Source organism: Sphaerodactylus townsendi, linkage group LG06 (assembly GCF_021028975.2).
Source record: "Sphaerodactylus townsendi isolate TG3544 linkage group LG06, MPM_Stown_v2.3, whole genome shotgun sequence".
NCBI classification, from domain to species: domain Eukaryota; kingdom Metazoa; phylum Chordata; class Lepidosauria; order Squamata; family Sphaerodactylidae; genus Sphaerodactylus; species Sphaerodactylus townsendi.
In genome coordinates this window covers 78,625,702-78,646,623 of record NC_059430.1, presented here as the reverse complement: position 1 = coordinate 78,646,623, position 20,922 = coordinate 78,625,702, and the positions used below count along the sequence as shown (strand labels likewise).

Below are 20,922 nucleotides of genomic sequence, written 5' to 3'. Positions count from 1 at the left end.
ATTCAGGGCTTAGTATTTTGTATATTTTTCAGCATTATATACATATATGCAATTGTGTTGGTTTGGTTTTTTGTATGCTAGCAACCTATTGAGCTGCAGATCTGTATAACAGGAAAGGATGTGAAATCAGAATAATGTGACAAGGAATCGGAAGGCAAGGACCATGTGCAGCAGATCAAAAAGAGCTGGGAACATGAAACACAAGCCAAGTATCGGAAGATATTCTGCAATTAGGAACAAGCCACAGATCAGAATCATGAAGGAATTCTCTCGATCACTGAGTGATCTTGCTGCACTGACATTCATCGCTTCTCAGCATACAAGTATGCAAACAACGACATCAGTTACAGTATGTTTACAGATATTAGGCCTTTCCAAATGGAGAGATCTGTGACCTAGTAGAAGGGTTTCTGTGATCACTGGTTGAAAACCGCTGCCCTTATGCAATGGAAAAGCGATTATAAATGGCCCTATTTAGATTATGATCAGATACTTCTTCCTGACCTATATTCAAAACCATATGTGCTCATGCACAGACTGATAAAGCAGGCTGGGCATGTTAAAAACAAAGTGGCCTCTGTGACTCTGAAAAGACCTCAGGAGCTACATGGCTTGGGCTTAGACCATGGTGTAGGTTCCCTGTAACTTGATCCTACATTCATGGCTAGGGCCCAGCTTTAAGATGCAATAAGGCACCAAGGGAGCCAGCCTGCTCTGGTTGCTGGTGGCCCTCTCGGTCAGCATACTTCTCAAGCTGAAGAGCCAATTCTCCTGTACTTGTGTTATTCAAAAGCATTTTATGGGAAGTACTAAAATGAATGACAAGATTGCCCACTGGAAACTTTTAAATAATGGGAAGCAGGAATGCTAATTGACTTCCATGGCTCCACTGAAATACATTACAGCACAAAAAAGATAGCAAAGAAAATATGGCAGGGATTTCAATGAAGGTCTCTGGGCAGATATAGACTATCCTCACACTAGAATGATAACCCTAGGGAGCAGAATCTTTGCAGTGGGACTGGAATGGCAGGTCAAACACCAGAATGACAACTTCCAGAGTGTGACCTGACATTCCAGTTCCAGAGCACAGATTCTGCTCCCTAGGGTTATCATTCCAATGTGCAACCTGTCACTGCAGTCCCAGAGCAACAGATTCCATTCCAACTTCCAAGGGGCTGTCATTCTGGACTGAGACCTGTCACTCCAGTCCTGGAGAACAGATTCTGTTACCCAGGGCTTTCGCTGTACTGTATGGGCTGCCATTCTAGTGTCAGGGTAGTTTATATGGGCCCAGAAACCTTTATTGAAATCCCTGCTGCATTTTCTTTGCTCCCTTTTTTGTGCTGCATTGTATTTCAATGGAACCGATGCAAGTCAATCGGCATTCCTGGTTCTCATTATTTAAAATGGGCCTTCCAGCCTCCTCCATTGCTTCCAGTGAGCAATCTTGTCATTGCTTTTAGTACATCCAGCATTTTACATCAAATTCCACCCAAGAAGCTACGGGAGCAGCTGCAATCCTATGTACTCTAACTTGGAAGTACGTTCCCTCCATTTGACTCTGCGTAGAACATGCTGTTGTAGAGAAACAGGAATGACGGGGGAGGGGATGCCCGTGCAGCTTCCCCGGGCGCTATAAACCATAGCAGCATTTTTGCTTCTCCCACACAATCATCATATTCCGTCTGCTTTTAGAGAGGCACAGAGGCGGGTTTCCTAGCCAACCTTTTTTTCTCCCTGGCAAGCCTTGGCGCCTTCTGGATTTCGCCACCACAGCCAGGTTAAGCAGCCATCCCTGGGACGCATCTTGCAAGCAAGCGAGAAAGCCCGTCAAGTCTGCAGCTTCTGCCTGCAGCGGCAGTCTTTGCAGCTGTGTCCCCTCCCAGTCGCCCTTCTCTGCCAGTGCAAGCCTGCTCCCCCGCCCCCGGCTCCTATTTCCAGATGCTTAATCGGAGACCTTAAAGGACCTCTAGACTACATGCCCCCAATTCATTCCCTTCTCTCTCGCTTCTGTTACAGCAGCAAATCCCGTTCTTGTACGTTCCGACGTCTGCAGCGGCAAATGGAAAATGCCCGCCAAGTGTCGGAATAATTAGCCCCACACAAATTGCCCCTCCCTTCACATGGGGTGACTGCATAACATTTTGGGGCGGGGGGGGACTAGCTTCCTTTAGGACCAAGGGGAACTAAGATGTGAGGGCGTTTTCCCATCCCACTGCATCCGAGTGTGTTTTTTGCAGTCATCCTTTTGCTCATTCAGGTTTGGGGTCAGCAGCGACACCCCTTCCCGGGGCGCAAAATAACTTCATTCAGGTAAAAGGGGCACTCCTCTCTTTCTTTCTCCGCGCCGGATTCGGATCGGTGTTTATTACGCAGCCACCCTTCTGTCCGTGCCTAACCGTTCTGCAGATCGATTCGGTGCAAATTGATTTCTTCTGGGGGGAGTGGGGAGGGTTGCGTGTGCAACGGGGACAGCATTTCTTTCTTTGCAAAGCTCTGCTGTCCGCCTCGTTCTTAATGCAATTGCCTGGGGGAGTGAGAAGGCGCCCCGGGGGTGGGGAGTCTGTCGGCTGCGCGGCGGCTGCAAAGGGCAACCTCCTGGCACCATTGCCGCAGTCTCTCTAGGGACTGTGCTCTCGCGGAGGAAGATGGTGTCTCTGCTGCCAGCCACAGCGGCCCGCGCGACCTCCCCAGTCTCTGCGCGCACGTGCGCACCTTCCTGGTCGTCGTCGGCTGTTTGTTCTCCTCCTCCTCCCTCCCTCCCTCTCCCTCCCTCCCGCAGGCAGCTCGGGACTGGGACCCTCGCCGGCTGCCGGGCGGAGGCAACGACGGCCAAGCTTTCTCCCGCTGGCAGGCTGCTGAGTGGAAGCCGCCCTACAGCCGCTTATGCAACACATCATCGAGAACCATCCCGACATGGCAACGGCTCTACTGGCTGGGGAGAAACTCAAGGAGCTGATCCTGCCCGGGCAGCAGGACGAAAAGGCGGGCTCCCTGGCGGCACTGCTACTGCAGCTGAAGCTGGAATTGCCCTTCGACCGCGTGGTCACCATCGGCACCGTCCTCATCCCCATCCTTCTGGTCACGCTGGTCTTCACGAAGAACTTTGCCGGTAAGGGCCGTCAGGAGACCCCCCCCCCCCCCCCCGCGCGCGCGCCTTTCGCCTTACCCCTTACCTCGTGTGGTGCGGATGCTGAGCAATAGGCAGAAATCCCGGAGGTGGAATTGTTTCCCAACATTGCATGTCTAGGTCCGCTCCACCTGTTGAAATTCTGCCAGTCACTTCAAAGCTGAGTCACAGATGGAAATCCGGAAATGTAACTATTTCAAATTGGATGCTGAGATCAGGTCTCATTGGCTGAATTCCCACTGAAAATTTAATCTAGATACAACCAAGTTTCAAAAGAATCGGCACCTTTTCATCCAAGTTCCAACATCCTCACTGCAGCATGTTTCTAGTGAAGACATCTAGGCCTGCCCCTTGGGGGGGGGGGGGTGACTGCTGCCAGGGGTGCAATTGTTAAGCTATCTAGTATCTTTAGGAGACCATCCTGATGATACCACCCAGGTTTGGTGAAGTTTGGTTCATGGGGGCCAAAGTTATGAACCCATTCTGCATCTCCTATTAGCTCCCATTGGAAACAATGGGGGATGGAGCACCCCCTTTGGGAGTCCATAGCTTTGGACTCCCTGGACCAAAATTCACAAAACCTGGGTGGTATTAGTAGGAGACTCTCCTGATGATACCACCCAAGTTTGGTGAAGTTTGGTTCATGGGGGCCAAAGTTATGCACCCTCAAATGTGTAACCCATCTCCTATTAGCTCCCATTGGGATGTTGTTGTTTTTTCCAAAAAGGTGCATATTCAAGCAGGTCCAGGAAAATCCTGTGATATGGGGGGGAGGGGGAGGAGTGCCAGAAATGGGACTGATCTGTGTTCCATGGTTCGGCTGTGAGGAGATCTCGAGGGAACCTGGATATTTCGGGTGACTATCTCAGGATTAATCGCCAGTGAGGAAATCAGAAATGCTCTCAGTCATTCTGCTGTTAAAAACTGAGGTGGGCGGGGAGTCCAGCAGGTGAAACTGTTTTCAGGCACTTTGCTATCAGTACTGTTGACATTCTGCATGCTGCTCTGGTGAATGAAAATCCAGCTGGTAAAGCTGTTTCCCATCACTGCATATAAAGAACCTGTTGAAATGTCAGCGATGCTGCTGTTAAAAAAACCTAGGAGGATATATGGGACTTTGTTTTTTAAAAAGATGTTACAGGTAAAGGCACAAACCATAGGCTCAGTATCACATGGCATGCAACATGAGATAATGTATGAATCAGAAGGTCACCATTCAAATATCAGTTTTACCCTGAACTCCTCAGACAGTGAGCTACTCTTGCAGTAAATCTGCCCTGCTTTGTATGGTTGTTGTACATGTGTAACAAGAGAAAGCATGAAGCCCTTTGAACAGAGCTTCTAAAACTCCAGAAAACTCCAGGATATGTCATGGTGAAGCTGCATAAGAGAAAATAATAAGTTTGTGGATGGGATAGCAAATGTGAGAGAGTGAGGAATGTGTGTAGTGGCAACCTGGTGCCCTTTGGGAGAGGGGACGGTTTCAGTGTATAGCACTTCCCACAGAAGGGAAGGCAGAGTGATGGCTTTGTTCTGCACAATGTCCAATGCCACTTGCATGACACACATCAAGCGGGATACAGCCTACATTTTCCAGTGCAGAATGGAATTTTCTTGGCCTCCATGTCCCACTGCATCTCCCTGATCTCCAAGAAATGCCTCTCCTGGGGGAAAGGGGATCCTGCGGAATGTCAAGGGGAGGGGGGGAATTGGCAGCAGGAAGAGAGAATCAGCAGAAGTTACCATTTCAGTTAGGATCTAACCCATCTTCTCCTGGGAGCAATTGTGATTCAAGATCCATTTCCCCAAAAATGCCATCTGTCATTGAACATATGCCCTTTGGCGGGAAAGAAGCAATTCTTAGTCTCTTTTTCTTGAAATTCATGGCAGTGGGCCCTTCCCCACTTACCTTTTCCCGAGGGCTGCTGCCCGCAATTCCGAGCGCGCAGCATCCCTGGCCTTCGAATACGACCCAGCGCTCTGGCGAGGAGTCATCAAAAGGCGCCCTTTGAAAGAAGCCAGGAATACAGCAGCTAAAGGGCGCTGACAGCAGCAGCGTCGAGGCGGCCTGTCGTCGCCTCGATCGAAGCGCCGAGGGACCCCGCGCTACTCTCCTCGAGTAGCGCGGGGCTTAGGGTAAGTGGGGAAGGGCCCAGTGATTTCATTGCTCTTATGGAGTCTTGAAAGGCATATGGTTCACATTTTCCCCAAGAAAATGGGGGGCAGGGATATAGAGCAGTTGTGGCTCAATCCATGCTTTGTAGGTCTTAAGTTAAGTCCCTGACATCTTCAGCCAAGATGATCTTGTGTATCAGGCAGATGCTTCTTTGCCAAAGACCTTGATGAGGTCTGCTAGTCAAGGTAGGCAATGAGGTACAATGTAAGCCAGTGTTTATTGTTGTGTTGTCTATGCAGTCCCATATGGGACTGCGCAGGTCGGTTGCGCAGAACTGCCTTGAAAGCTTCCAGAAGCCTCAGAGTGCTTGGAACACTCCTCCGTTCTTCCATCTCGAGCTAAGGGTGGTGCAGGTTCCCACCTTGGCAATCCCACCTTGTTTCTTTTGGCAATCCCACACACATGTCATTTTTTCCTCTCTCTTTTTGTCTTAAGTGAGAAATCTGTGAAGCTTCACAGAGTCAATATGAGAATTTCAGCTGCTCAGAGGGCTGGTCTACGCCTCATTAAGAAGCAGTGGGCAGACCTGTTCTCTGTGGAGGACTGCTCTATCTGCGATTGAAAGAAAGGGTTGACCAGCCCTCCACGGAGGACGGGTCCACCCATTGCTTCCTAGTGGGAGATAGACCAGCCCCCCAAGAAGCTGTGATTCTGTTGACTCTGTGAAGCTTCACAGATTTCTTATTTAAAACAAAAAAAAATGACACATGCGTTGCGACCATTTTTCCCGCCATTTTGTGTCAGAGTCAGTCACATAATGGCAGGTGCAACTGTTGCAACAGGCAAGTTGCTGGTATCTCTGAAAGTTTCTACTGTGAGATAAAAGTGCACTGCTGATGATAGACACTGCATGTTCAGAGCCCATGAGACATATTTCAGGAGAGACATATTTTTTTAAAAAAATGTTGGTGACAGTAATGAATGAAAAATTTACTACTAATCCCAGCCACCCCTTATAGGATATAATAATCGATATAATCCTGAATATACCAATTCACCTTGTGTTTGTGTCAGATACCATCAAGAAGGAGGGACTTAAAGTGACCCCAGCAAGGGGCTTTCAATGCAAGTGAGAACAAAAGGTGTTTTGCCATAGACTTCTCTGCAGAATGTTTCTTTGTGGTCTTCCTTCCAAGTACCAACCTTGTTTAGCCTATGAGATCTGACAAGGTCAGGTCATACCATGCTACTTTCCCTTCCAATTCTACTTGTTTACTTTGTTGTTGTTGTTGTTGTTTAAATTTATATCCTGCCCTTCCTGACCAAGACCGGGCTCAGGGCAGCAAAAGCCCAATGGAACAGCTCCATCCAACACAGTGGTTCTCAACCCTCCTAATACCATGACCCTTTAACACAGTTCGTCATGTTGTGGTGACCCCCAACCCTAACATTTATCCATTTTACAGATGGAGAACACTGATGCAGAGAGTCTTAGGCAACCCCTGTGAAAGGGTCATTCGACCCCCAAAGGGGTCGCGACACACAGGTTGAGAACCACTGATCTAACAGACCCTGCAGAACTGTTTAAGGTCCCCAGCGTAAAGCCAAAGTGGAGCTAAAAGTGGATTACAACATCTTCCTGCCTCTCATTTATCCACACAGGTTGTCATGAGGATAGTTTAGACTAAGAGAGAATGATTGACCTATCAGTGCACATGGAGTCCATGACTAGGCTGATATTAGCTTCCTGGGTCTATTTCAGGTTGTGAAAATGGAACAGGGAGGCATAAGCCTTCTCTCTTTGCATGCTATGTGCCCAATCCATCCCCAGCGCATCACAGTTGCATTCCCAGGACAGCTAATTGGCTACTGCATGAACTACAGAGATAAATTGGGAGGGAAAAACAACCCTAGAATAGGGACACAGAGGGAGCAACAGAAAAGAAACCAAGCAAACCTTCCCCTTCTGTGGCTTGGCTGGGTGTCTCCTGCATATCTGCCTGGTCAGGCACAGCCATCTGCAGCCTGGGCCCTGTTCGCACCTTCCATAGGCTAGATATGGCTTTCACTGGTTGGCAGCAACCTTCCCAGAGCACAGCCCTTCTCCCATTGGCTGGACTGGCCTTAGTAGGGGAGGGGCAGGCCATCTGCCCATTGGAAATTCTCCAGTGGCTATAAAGGGCACTCCAATCGTTCCCAATGTAATAGCTTACTGGACTACATCAACCATTGCTCTGTTTCTGCAAGTTATCTCTTATGTAACATATGAATTTAAGGAAGCCATGCAATTCATGCAGAAGACCCTCTATTCTAAACTCAGCATGAATTATATCATAGAAAGTCAAAAGGATACAAGCTGTCTTAATGATATATAGAAAGAAAAAAAGCAGTTTAATAAAAGCAACACTGTCAGATCATGCTGGGGGGGGAATGGTTCAATATACCACTTACTTTTTGTAAATATTCATGAAATTTAGATTTTTTAAAATTGCATAAAATAACTATTTTTTTAAGCAGCCTAAATACCTAGAATGATTTTTCCCAAATCAGTATAGGTGTTATACACTTTGTTGAGAGGTAGCAGCTTTCTAGCTTTGTTTCTTTGCTGAATGTAAGAAAGGCCCATATTTTGTGTAAGAAAGGGTGAGACTCTTTAAAGTCACCTGACCTTATCTATGACTTAACTGTTGTGGCATACTTGCAGAAGAAGCAGTATTTGATCATTTGTAGTTAACCCAAATGTTGTGGAACCAGGAATAAATGGCTGCTTTAGACATCAAACAACTTCTGATATGAATTTTCCTTAAGGTAAAGGAAACAGTGGGAAATTATTGCTTCAATGTGCCAGGTCATTCAGATTGGCCTGTGTACTCCCACACACGCCAGCTGGGTGACCTTGGGCTAGTCACAGTTTCTCAGAGCTCTCTCAGCCCCACCTACCTCACAGGGTGTTTGTTGTGAGGGGGAAGGGCAAGGAGATTGTAAGCCCCTTTGAGTCTCCTGCAGAAGAGAAAGGGGGGATATAAATCCAAACTCTTCTTCTTCTTAAATTTAAAATAGCAAAGGCAGCAAAACTAGCAATTAATTAGCTGTGGTCAAATATTGAAACAAGATGTCTGCAGCGTTCTTGGACCAAAACTACAATTGCTTCATGGACAGATAAGAAATAATGACATTGTTATGCTTATTTTATAAGAGATGGCCATTAAATTCTTTGTTTTTACCTAGTTAGTTAGTGGGTCCCTTCATTATTAATTACCCCTCTGTATCTATTGCACTACTAACAATTAAATATTTCATTATGACAGTTTATATATTTCATTGTGGCCAGAGACCCATTCAACAATTGTTGGTGGGGATTAAAATGTCCCAGTTTTCCAAATTTACTATCCCATTTTTCATCTCCACCATTAACGCATAAATCCATGCCAGTGGGCTGGAGCCCTCAGTGCTTCAGTGGAAGGCTCTGATAATTGCATAGCTCTCCTCTATTCCTTCACCCTTCCCAGCAGTTCTGTATGACCCCAAGAAAGTTTATTCATGGAGTTGTGTAATCCATGTATACTAATACATTTCTGGGTTAGGAGACTGCAGATGTGACCAACAAATATCCTTGCAATATAGTTTGTCTGTAACTACCAATTTTGGCTGCAGAGTGCAGCCAGAAGGGTGTATTCCCGACTGACCTCTGAGGTCACAAATGACAACAGTGATGTCTAGCAGACCTGGCTATGACTCCTCATGAACTGACTGTATACTGAAACATGTCCTAGAATGTAGTACAAAGCACAATGGGGGGGGGGGGTTGGTATCAGAGAAGCCCATGTGGACAGGTGTCCTGAAAGTTTGAAAAATTCTGCTTCAGAGTAAAGGGGTTTGAAAACTCCAGAGACCTATTGCAAGGGAAAGTTTAATCTTATAGTATCAGATCAGTACTGGGAAACCTGGGTGACCTCATGCCAGTCACTCTTTCTCAATCTAACCTAATTCACAGGGTTATCAAGACAAAGTGGAAGAGGGAAGAACCTTTTCCCCTTCCTTAGGGACATGTGAGGTAAAAATGCATAGATCAATCTTTCAAATACAATTTAAAAGTTTCCTGCATAAAGCTCCTCACATGATACATGTTTACCTTCTTGTTCCTATGACAGAGTTGCAAATGAAAAAATAGCTAGCTGTGAAATGTTTATCTACCCTGTGACCAAGTATGAAAATCCAGCAGAATGTGGAGCTTATTTCATAATTAGGTATCATATAAATTATTTAATGGCATGTGTTTCTTGCTCCAGTTCATTCTGCTAATTCTTTCTATTTTTGATGCTACTATGACAGTGGTGTCTGGCTTTGAATTTCTCACATCTTTCCATTCTGGTGTGAACTTATAAGGCTCATAAGAATAATGATTCAATTTGAGATAATTTCAGGGAAGGAGTAGGGTTTTGTTTCCCTAGCACTTATACCACTAGAGAAGAGCTATTATCTCCATATTACAACTAATGAAAACTTATAGTATCCGGGGGATACTTTTGAAGAAATGTATGTCAAAGGGTATATCATTTTTGTGCTGAATGTGCCCAGAGTGATAGTATATCTAGAAAAAATCACATGAATATGCCAAGTTCTTCCTGATCTCAAAATGTGCCCAGGTGTCACCTTTAAAAACTAGAGGACACATGATGCACACTGTACAGTTTAATCAGAGCTACATACTCAAGCCTCAGCTTACTTGCTTCATTTATTTGTAACTAGCAATAAAGCTCATTGTGCAAAAAAATACAACAGGCTCTAGAAAATTAAACAAAGTAATGCTTTTAAAAATCCAGATCAGGTTTGATCAGAAAATAAAGTATAATCCTTTGTATTAGGATTTTTTATTTGCCAGGAATGTACTAAATTCAATATTTCCGTATACAGAGTTACATTTTAGTGAGTTTGCCTCCTTTAACCATCTTAGATCTGTATTTATTAGGGTCTATCACTCCATTCATATCTCCTCCTCCAACATTATTTGAAATAGTTTCTCAAAACATTTCTCTCTGACACTAGTTAGGGCATAGACAGTAGCCAATGAATAAATCTTGCCATCCAGTAATTTAATCTTTAGTAAAATATATCTTCCATCTGGATCTTTAGCATCTTCAAGGATACTTATATTTTGATTTTTTTACATAAATGATCTCTCCTCTTTTTTGTATATGTCGATGCTACAATTTCTCTGCCTAATTTCTTATTATTCAACAGATGTTCATGTTTTGATTGTATATGAGTTTCTGTCATGATCTGCCCATTTGTTCCTGCCATGTCTCCTGGTTCCTGTCCAGGATGTGGGAACCTTTCTCTTCTCATTCCCCCTCCCTGCTGTGCTTATGTTTTTCATTTCTCTTCTCAGGTAATGCCTTATCATCTCATTAGCCACATGCTGCTGCAGCTCTTTCAGTAGCGTGGAATGTAGGTTGTTTTGAACTCAAGAGGTGGGGAGGCTTCTTCATCTCTGGACTGTGGGACTGGAGGGGTGCCCATCCCCATTGGGAACTGGGGTGATGTGATATGGGTGTGTGTGTGACATGGGGTATAGTGGAGGCTGCATTGCTGGTTATGCTTAGTTCTGGCACTAGAAGCCTAAATGCTTATTTCTAATGCTGTTTCATAATTTAGAAAATCAACTGAATACAGAGTCTTATCACTGAACAGTCCAGGGGCATGACCGTTTCTTGTATACATATAATATCTGCATCTTGTGTTTTGAGCCTGCTTAATGTCTTTGTTCTTTTGGAAAGGGAATTTAGCCCATTAACATTAATCAATATAATGTTCATTTTATTAGCGTAATTAGAAAGCTGCCACTTGGCCCAGTTTATCCTCTTTATCTTTCAAAGTTCTGATGTTGTCATCTTCTTTAGAGATCTTTCTTTCGAACCAGGTTTTTGAGCCTTCAGAAGTTTTCTCCCCAGTTAAAAGCTCCGCTAGCTGTCTTCCTTGGTTTATGGTCTTGATTATTTTTCTTCCTCTAGGTAGGATTAACTCTAATGCAAGAGGGATTCTCCAGTAGTATTTTATTCCTCTCCTCAACAAGTTTTGACCCAGAGAGTTCTTGCCTCTTTTTCTCAACAATGTATTTGGCAGATCTTGAAAGATTTTTACCTCAGTGTCAAGCAACTACCAGAGGATCTTCACATTTTTCTTTAAGATCAAATCATGGGTTTTCTTGTGAGCAAATCTGACTATAATTTTTCTTGAGCAAATCTGACTATAATTTTTCTTGGAACTTTATGTTTGAATGCAAATCTTGAATTTACCTAATTTGTTCAATATCTGGAAAGTCTTTGTCAGTTTGAAGGTAGTCTTACATCAACTTATGAAATTCCATTTCTAAGTCATTTTCTTTGCCAAATTATTTTGTAACTTCTCTAAACAATAAGTTAACCTCTTTCTTGGACTTCTAAGATTTCAATTATTTACTGTACCCTCTGCAAAGTCTCTTGTTCATCAAGATGTAAATCGTTGTGGGTTTTTTTCTTTTTCTCTTTAATTCTTGCACCTTCTTGTGTATTTTCTTGTGTGTTTTTTATTTAACAGCAACAACCTTTATCAGGCATATAAAATAAAGTCTGATACTTTGCCAAAAGGAATTTGTGATGTACAGAGCACAAATATAATCGAGACAAAGACAGAAGAACTGTATCTAACATTAGGCATTACATTCAGAGTTCCATCACTTGTAAGAGAAATTTTCCTATTTTTTCCAAGAGCACGTCTGAGTTGTTTAACAGGATCCCCACGGCAGAACTGTCAGAGTCACTTTCAGTTTTATCTAAGATCAGACAAGGAGAGAAATTTCTGATACCCACGTATCTCAGACAGTCAAGTATAATATGGGTAAGAGTCTCCACTTGATTCTTACAATGTGGACGAATCCGATCCTGGAAAGGGATAGATAAATACCGTTTCTTCATAATGGCAGATGGTAGAGTATTACATCTGGCCTTGTAATAATCCATCTCTGTTGGGGTTCAGTTAATAACTCAAGATATTTGGCTGTTCATCCCTGTTCAGGTATTATTCCAAAAGAAATGGATGAACATGATTTATTTGCTTGCCTCAATGAGAGATGGTATTCCTGTTCCAAAAGTCTGCTTTTTAAAGTTCAAAGTATCTCACTGGGTGACAGCATACAAAGATCTTCAAATAATAAACCCAGAGAGTAAATTTTAGATTTGAGTAGTTGACACCATTCAAACAGGTCTGGGAGTGCAGTATGTGTTAAACTGTGGTCATCAGAATTGAAAAATTGGCTCTTTCCGCATGGGCGGAATAGAGCGCACCAGGGACGCAAAAACGCCGTCCCTGGCGAGGCGTTCGCATAGCAAGCACTACTGCAATGCGTCATGGAAATGCCCTTTTGAACCTCGCTCCACGAGCAAGGTTTTTCAAAAGGGATGCCTTCCAGCCACTGCCGGGCGAATGGCAGCGGCTGGAAGGTGGCGTTTCCCTCCCGCCTTCCCCAGCTGGCTTACCTGCTCTTGATGGCTCCTGTCGCGTTGCAGAGGCTAGGGGATACGTCCCCTGGCCTCTGTCTCCAGCGCCGTCGCTCTGGGCAGGGGGGCATGTCCCCTGGCTCCACAACACAACAGAAGCCAGCAGGAGCAGGTAAGCTGGTTGGGGAAGGTGCAGCCTGTGCACAGGCTGCGCCTTCCCCTGCGCCCCTACTGGGACCATCTGTGCGAATGGTCCTGGGGGGGGGGGGGGTGTGCATCTGCATAATTTAAGCCAATGCACCCCCACTCAGTGCCCGTGCAGAAAGGGCCTTAGTTTGATCCAATACTTGAATGTATTCAACCATGCTCTAGTTTCAAGTAAATTCTAGCCATCTTTTAAGCATTATACAGCATATGGTACAGAGTGTGGTAACCCAAATATTTTATAAAGAAAGCCAGATTGAATTCTTTCAACAGATTTGTTCCACACAACTATCCAGAAAGGAACACCACACAGAAGTTGCTGAACTACCTTAACATTGAAAATCTTTAGAGCCGCTGGGACATATCCCCGTCCCTTAGTATGATTTTTTTTTAAAACAGCTGCTGCAGTGTGATAACTTTCTTTTATAGCAGTGTCTTTATGCCTGGCCCAAGTGGCTTTATGATGAAAAGTTAGACCTATGTATTTAAAAGGTTTGGAGTGCTCAATCTTAATCCCATTAATAAGCCATCTAGAAAGCTTGAATACATTGGAAAAAATGACAATTTTTTATTTTTCTGGTTTAAGGACAAGAAGTTAGATGTACATTACTCTATGCTTTTTCTAAGAAGCCTTTTAAGATCCACTTGAGATCTAGAGATCGTATAGTGCAGGGGTCGGGAACCTGCGGCTCCCGAGCCGCATTTGGCTCTTTCATCCTCGTACTGCAGCTCCCAGCATGGCTGTCCCTTCCTGGGGCCAGCAATCCAGGCCCCACCCCCTCCTCCTTCCCCTTGGGTCCTGTCTGAGGCTAGAGCCGCAGACCCCCCTTGGACTCTTCCTCCCGCCCCCACTTCCGCCCGTGCCCAGCAGATGGACACCTAGCTCCTTCTGCAAAACTCATCTTCCACACTGTGCAAAAATAGAGTAAGCCTGCCTGGATCCTCCTCTGCCTGCTTGGATCCTCCTCTGCCTAGCTGCATTCAAAACGGGACTTTGGGAGGGGCAGTGCTGAAGTAAAGCTGCCCCCAGGGAAGGTGAGAAGCTATCCTTTCTTTCCTGCCAGCTCCCCTCCCCACCCCCCAGGCAGCTTCCATCCTAGCTGCAGTCCCCAGCAGGACCTTGCAAAAAGAAGCAACAAGAAAGGGGATGCGGCGTGCGCAGAGGACGGATTTTTCAAACGGGTCAGGCACCAGTGGGACCCTGCAAAGAGAAGCGCCAAGAAATGGGTTGTGGTGCACATAGAGGACAAATTTTGGAAGTGGGGCAGGTCCCAGCAGCCGGACCTTCCAAAGAGAAGGACCAACAAATGGGATGCAGGGTGCACACGCATGGGGGGATGGATTTTGCAAGTGGGGCAGGTCCCAGCAGCCGGACCTTCCAAAGTGAGGCACCAAGAAATGGGATGCGGGGCGCGCGAGGACGGACTTTGCAAGGGGGAGCACCTTGGGGGAGCAGCTGGGCACACTGGAGCCTCTCCTCCAGGCTGGAGTTGAGTTGTGTGCTTTGTGTGTTTGCTCGGCTGGGTGCTCCTCCTCTTCTCCCTCCTCCTCTCGGCAGCTGGGAAGGGTTCAGCCTCACAGTTCCTGCCTAGTTTCCCTCCTGACTGAGGCAAAATGAGTGGCTGAACTGGGGAAGGAGAACCTTGTGCAGCCTGGTCCTCGTTGGCAGCCAAAGTCACCAGCCTCTCTGCCAGCTTGCAGACCTCATCCATGTAGTCGTGGCAAGACGAGGTTTGAGGGAGAGGTGCAAATTCAGAAAACTGCTCCCAAGTCCTTTCTGAATTGCTGCATGGGGGTTAGAAAGTATCTGGAGCTCTTTTAAACTGTGTATTTGGGTTGTCGCCCCCTTTCCTGGTCCTAGATTTCATACAGGCTTACTTAGAAACCCTACTGAACTCAGAACTTACTCCACAAGTAAGCTTGCATGGAGTTTCCATGCCAACAAAGGGAGTTGCGCCAAGGAGATAGTCGTGTGCCCTTTCAGTTGGAAGAGTTGTTAAGAAGGTTGGCAAAAAGGCTGTAAAGTTCTACAAAGTATTCTGAATGTTAAGAGACAGATGCAGTCGTCTGAGGTGTATGCATTTAAAAAGTTTTGCAAATATTTCAGAATACTTTGATTACAAATTTTAATAAATTCAGTGTGTTTGAAATTTTGATAACTATAACATAAGAACATAAGAACAAGCCAGCTGGATCAGACCAAAGTCCATCTAGTCCAGCTCTCTGCTACTCGCAGTGGCCCACCAGGTGCCTTTGAGAGCTCACATGTAGGATGTGAACGCAATGGCCTTCTGCGGCTGTTGCTCCCGATCACCTGGTCTGTTAAGGCATTTGCAATCTCAGATCAAAGAGGATCAAGATTGGTAGCCATAAATCGACTTCTCCTCCATAAATCTGTCCAAGCCCCTTTTAAAGCTATCCAGGTTAGTGGCCATCACCACCTCCTGTGGCAGCATATTCCAAACACCAATCACACGTTGTGTGAAGAAGTGTTTCCTTTTATTAGTCCTAATTCTTCCCCCCAGCATTTTCAATGAATGCCCCCTGGTTCTAGTATTGTGAGAAAGAGAGAAAAATTTCTCTCTGTCAACATTTTCTACCCCATGCATAATTTTGTAGACTTCAATCATATCCCCCCTCAGCCGCCTCCTCTCCAAACTAAAGAGTCCCAAACGCTGCAGCCTCTCCTCATAGGGAAGGTGCTCCAGTCCCTCAATCATCCTTGTTGCCCTTCTCTGCACTTTTTCTATCTCCTCAATATCCTTTTTGAGATGCGGCGACCAGAACTGGACACAGTACTCCAAGTGCGGTCGCACCACTGCTTTATATAAGGGCATGACAATCTTTGCAGTTTTATTATCAATTCCTTTCCTGATGATCCCCAGCATAGAGTTTGCCTTTTTCACAGCTGCCATGCATTGAGTTGACATTCCCATGGAACTATCAACTAAGACGCCTAAATCCCTTTCCTGGTCTGTGACTGATAGCACTGACCCCTGTAGCGTGTATGTGAAGTTTGGATTTTTTGCCCCTGTGTGCATCACTTTACATTTTGCTACATTGAACTGCATTTGCCATTTCTGAGCCCACTCACCTAATTTATCAAGGTCCGCTTGGAGCTCTTCGCAATCCTTTGTGGTTCTCACCACCCTACATAATTTAGTATCATCTGCAAACTTGGCCACCACGCTACCCACCCCTACTTCCAGGTCATTTATGAATAGGTTAAAGAGCACTGGTCCCAAAACGGATCCTTGGGGGACACCACTCCTTACATCTCTCCATTGTGAGAACTTCCCATTTACACCCACTCTTTGTTTCCTGTTTCTCAACCAGTTTTTAATCCATAGGAGGACTTCCCCTCTTATTCCTTCATTGCTGAGTTTTCTCAACAGTCTCTGGTGAGGAACTTTGTCAAAAAGCCTTTTGGAAATCCAAGTAGACAATGTCCACCGGTTCACCCCTGTCCACATGCCTGTTTACACCCTCAAAGAACTCTAGTAAGTTTGTAAGACAGGATTTGCCTCTGCAAAAACCATGCTGACTCTTTCTCAGCAGGTCTTGCTTTTCTACATGTTTTATAATTTTATCTTTAATGATAGATTCTACTAATTTACCAGGAACAGATGTCAAACTGACTGGCCTGTAATTTCCCGGGTCCCCCCTAGATCCTTTCTTAAATATTGGTGTGACATTGGCCATCTTCCAGTCTTCAGGGATGGAGCCTGATTCCAGGGATAAGTTGCATATTAAAGTGAGAAGATCAGCAATTTCATGCTTGAGCTCTTTAAGAACTCTTGGGTGAATGCAATCTGGGCCAGGGGATTTGGTAACATTTAGTTTATCAATGGCTGCCAGAACTTCTTCCTTGTCTACCACTATCTTCGCTAGTTCCTCAGTTAAGCCTCCTAAGAAGCTTGGTTCAGGTGCAGGAATGTTCCTCACCTCCTCTTGGAGTGAAGACAGATGCAAAGAATTGATTCAGCTTCTCTGCGATCTCCCTGCCAGCTGTTAGCACACCCTTTGTTCCTTTGTCATCTAACGGGCCTACCGCTTCCCTTGCTGGCTTCCTGCTTTTGCTGTACTTGAAGAACTGTTTGTTGCTGGTCTTGGTGTTGGCAGCCATGCGTTCCTCATAATCCTTTGACTCCATTACAGCTGACTTGCTTCTCTTTTGCCACCATTTGTGTTCCCTCTCTTATTCTTCATCAGCCAAACTGGACTTCCATTTTCTAAAAGACATTTTCTTTTTTCTGATAATTTCCTCAACCTCTCTTGTTAACCATGGTGGCTTTCTTTTGGACTGGGTGCTGCCTTTCCTAACCTGTGGAACACATTCCAGCTGAGCTTTTATTACTGTGTTTTTAAATAACCTCCAAGCATCCTGGACAGTTTTGACTCTCTTGATTTTCCCTTTCAGCTTCCTCGCACTATCCCTCATCTTTGAGAAATTTCCCTTTCTGAAGAATGTAACTACATTAGTAGTTGCCACTTGTTTTGCATGCTGAGATACTGAATCTGACAGCATTGTGGTCGCTGTTCCCTATCGGCTCAACAACACTGACTTCCTGCACCAGGTCCTGGGTCCCACATAGAATTAGATCTAGGATCACCTCTCCCTGGTTGGTTCCACAACCATCTGCTCTAAGCCACAGTCATTTAGCATATCCAGGAATGCTCTCTCCTTACTATGACCTGAACATGCATTTTTCCAGTTTATATGGGGATAGTTAAAATCACCCATTACCACTACATTTTTGTTTTTTGTTGGCCTCTCTAATTTCTTTTTCCATCTCAGAATCCTCTTGTGCACTTTGGTCAGGGGGACGATAATATATTCCTAATATTAAACTGTCCTTCACACCTGGTATTGATATCCACAGTGATTCTGTAGGGGAACCAGCTCCCCTTGCATTGTCTATTTTATGTGATACTATGCTCTCTTTGATGTAAAGGGCAACTCCACCCCCAATGCGCCCTGTCCTATCCTTCCTATAGAGCCTGTAGCCTGGTATAACAGCATCCCACTGGTTCTCCTCATTCCACCATGTCTCTGTAATGCCCACTATATCAAAGTCCTCCTTCAAAACTCTGTACTCTAGCTCCCCATTTTAGGTTGAATGCTTCTACTATTAGCATAGAGACACCTGTGTCTCTGTCCTTAACCTGGGATTTATGTGCTTTACCCTCAAGTCTTTTGTAGACACTATCCCTTGTCACATGCACATTGCTATGTTCCTCGCTTGTATGTGGTTGATTTAGAAAAAACCTCCCTCTCTGTCTGCATCCCCATAGATACTGTATTCCGAACCGAAGTCACCTCAGCTCCTGTCGGCTTTCCCCCAGTGATCAGTTTAAAAGCTGTTCTGATGTTGAGCGCCAGCAGCCTGGTTCCTCTTTGGTTAAGATGAAGCCCGTCCCGTTTGTACAGGCCTACCTTGTCCCAAAAGGTTCCCCAGTTCCTGACAAATCTGAAACCCTCTGCCTTACACCACCTTCTCATCCACGCATTGAGACCCTGTATCTCCAGCTTGCCTCAGCTTCGCCCTCGCGGCGTGGAACGGGTAGCATTTCTGAGAATGCCACCTTGGAGGTCCTGGACTTCAACCTGTTTCCTAGCAGCCTAAATTTAGCTTCCAGAACCTCTACATTTCCCAATGTCGTTGGTGCCAATGTGGACCACAACTGCTGACTCCACCCCAGCACTGTCTAAAAGCCTATCTAGACGAAGCGTGACATCCGCAACCTTCGCACCAGGCAGGCAAGTCACCATGCGGTCATCACGCCTCTCACAAACCCAACTCTCTACATTTCTAATGATCGAATCACCCACTACAAGGAGCCCCCCACCTCCCCGAGGGGTATCCTCAGTGCGAGAGGATAGCTGATCACCAGTTAAGGAAGGGATCCCATCTAAGGGAGCATCTTCCACCACCTCAGACTGGCACCCTCCATCCCCAAGGCCTTCATTCTCCATGACATCTGAAGAGATGTCACCTTGGGAGTGGGACCCGGCTGTTAGGTCCCTGAAAGCCTCGTCTGTCACCCTCTCTGCCTTCAAAAACAGTGACACTACCATGCTTCCTAGGTTGTGGTAGTACTCTGCGTTGTGTGTGTCTTTATTGATTCCAGCTATTCCCTTTGAAATTTCCTGTCTTATATTCTGAATTTCTTCTCTTGTATTTTGCTCTGTTTAATTTGAGTTGAGATCTCTTGTCTAATATTTTGGACTTCTTTTCTCAATTCTTTTGTATTTTATTCAGACTATTTAATTTGGGTCTGTGTGACTTGAAATTGTTGAAGAATCTCTGGAGAGCATTCAGGTTTATCTTGAGTTTCCTCCTCCTCTTCTAAAACAATGACTTTCTTTCCCCCTTTTTGCTGAGCCATAATAATGATGTTGTGTCTTTGTCTTTTTCTATGTTCTAGCACTTTATACATTTTCCCATATATTATCACATTAGATTATAATATATAAAAACAACTGTTGATGAATTCAATTATTACACTCAAATATTTTTCATAATATCACTTTTATATTTATTTTCTTTCAATCTGAAACAATCAACCTCACTATTCAATATTCAACATTAATTTAAATTAATTTCATTTGATTTCCTCTTAATTAATTCATTTCTGATTAATTTTTAATTAGAAAAACAATATAATGTAAGCTAGCACAAAACAAAGGAATAGTGTAAACACACAAGGAAAAGGATAATGAAATGGGAGGATTTGGGGGAGGGTTGTTTGAAGAGAAAGAGGATCAGAGAAAAGAAAAAACTTAATAACATATTATTTTAGTATACTCATACTTTCAACCATTTTGGCTAATAGTTCAGTTGATTAATTTAGACAGACAAATTCAAAAATTAAATATTCTACTTGTAATCCACTTATGTTACACATTTTTAGCGCTAAAGTTTTTTTTAAAAAAAGGTAAAAATTAATCCAAGGGGAGAAATAGTCCCAAAATTAGATAAAATCACCAGGTGTGCAAAGAAAAAAAATCAAATCCAAAAATTGCTATTCAAAATTCTGAGATTCAGAGTTCAAATCAGATCACATCACATCAGGCAATTCCTTAAGTCAGCTCTTTCCATAAATGTACTATTACATAAACAACCAGTAGATGGCAGACTGGTTTGTGTATTAATTCACATTTTTCTGAAAGACTTCTGAGATTATGTGGCAAGGTGCATTGCATGTGTCAAGTACAAAGGAATGCTTGCCAGATTAGATTAATGAGGACTGGCCGACTTAGTATGTGAGGTTGAAGTCTTGTGTCATCCTTCACAACATTCACCTGAAATTTAGTATCACTGTTCCCAATAAAGTGCATGTCAACTATTCACTTGTTTTATATGATATGCTAAAGAGGTCCTCTTGGAGATATTAGCCAGTGTAGTATAGGAGTTAGAGTGTCAGACTTAATGCCGAAGTGACCTATGTTCAAATCTCTGTGCAGCCATTGTTCCCATTTGGGTGAACTTGGGCTGCTGTTGTTTTCTTGGTTACACTGCCCTGAGCTTCTTTGCGAAAGGAGGACAGATAATTATGAGGGAATGAAAAAATATAGATTGCATGCAGCAAGATGAAATTATTATTGTATGTGTACTGACAGTAAGCCATGTGATTGGTTTTGGTTTTCTGTGATGTTTGGAAACACAGTATGTTTTCAAAGACAGAGATTTGGGTGTGTAAATTGTGGCATGTCATTGTAATGGATAAAACTTCTGTAATTATGCAAGCCTTTCCAAAGATGATTTGATGGCTATACTTGCAGGATTCCTTTTGTTGAATACTGGAACCAAAACTTTCTATCAGAGAATATTAAGAAATATGAAATTGGATATAAATTGTAATGGTTTTTTTTTAGTTTTTCTATTTAATTGTATATTTTTGTGTTGTTGCTATATTGTATTTTTGTAACAAAAAATATACCGGGTGAAAGATTGAAGTGTAGTCTAATTTTAGAGTATTTGAAGGAATTT

General features: G+C 44.2%; 1 protein-coding gene across 3 annotated transcripts in view; it reads left to right on the top strand.

The window, feature by feature from the left end:
* Positions 1–2,222: 2,222 nt before the first annotated feature.
* PANX2 (pannexin 2) overlaps positions 2,223–20,922 on the top strand; it is a 29,663-nt gene continuing 10,963 nt past the window's right edge. Inside the window, exons 1-2 of one of the 3 annotated variants that reach the window (XM_048499629.1) lie at positions 2,223–2,316; positions 2,786–3,115. Coding sequence is in view for 2 of the 3 variants with exons in the window: in XM_048499627.1 (XP_048355584.1) it covers positions 2,652–3,115 (464 nt within the window). In the remaining variant the exon portion in view is untranslated. Of the gene's footprint in view, positions 2,317–2,475; positions 3,116–20,922 lie in introns of those variants that run through there. The other 2 variants (XM_048499627.1, XM_048499628.1) reach the window with 2 other exon arrangements.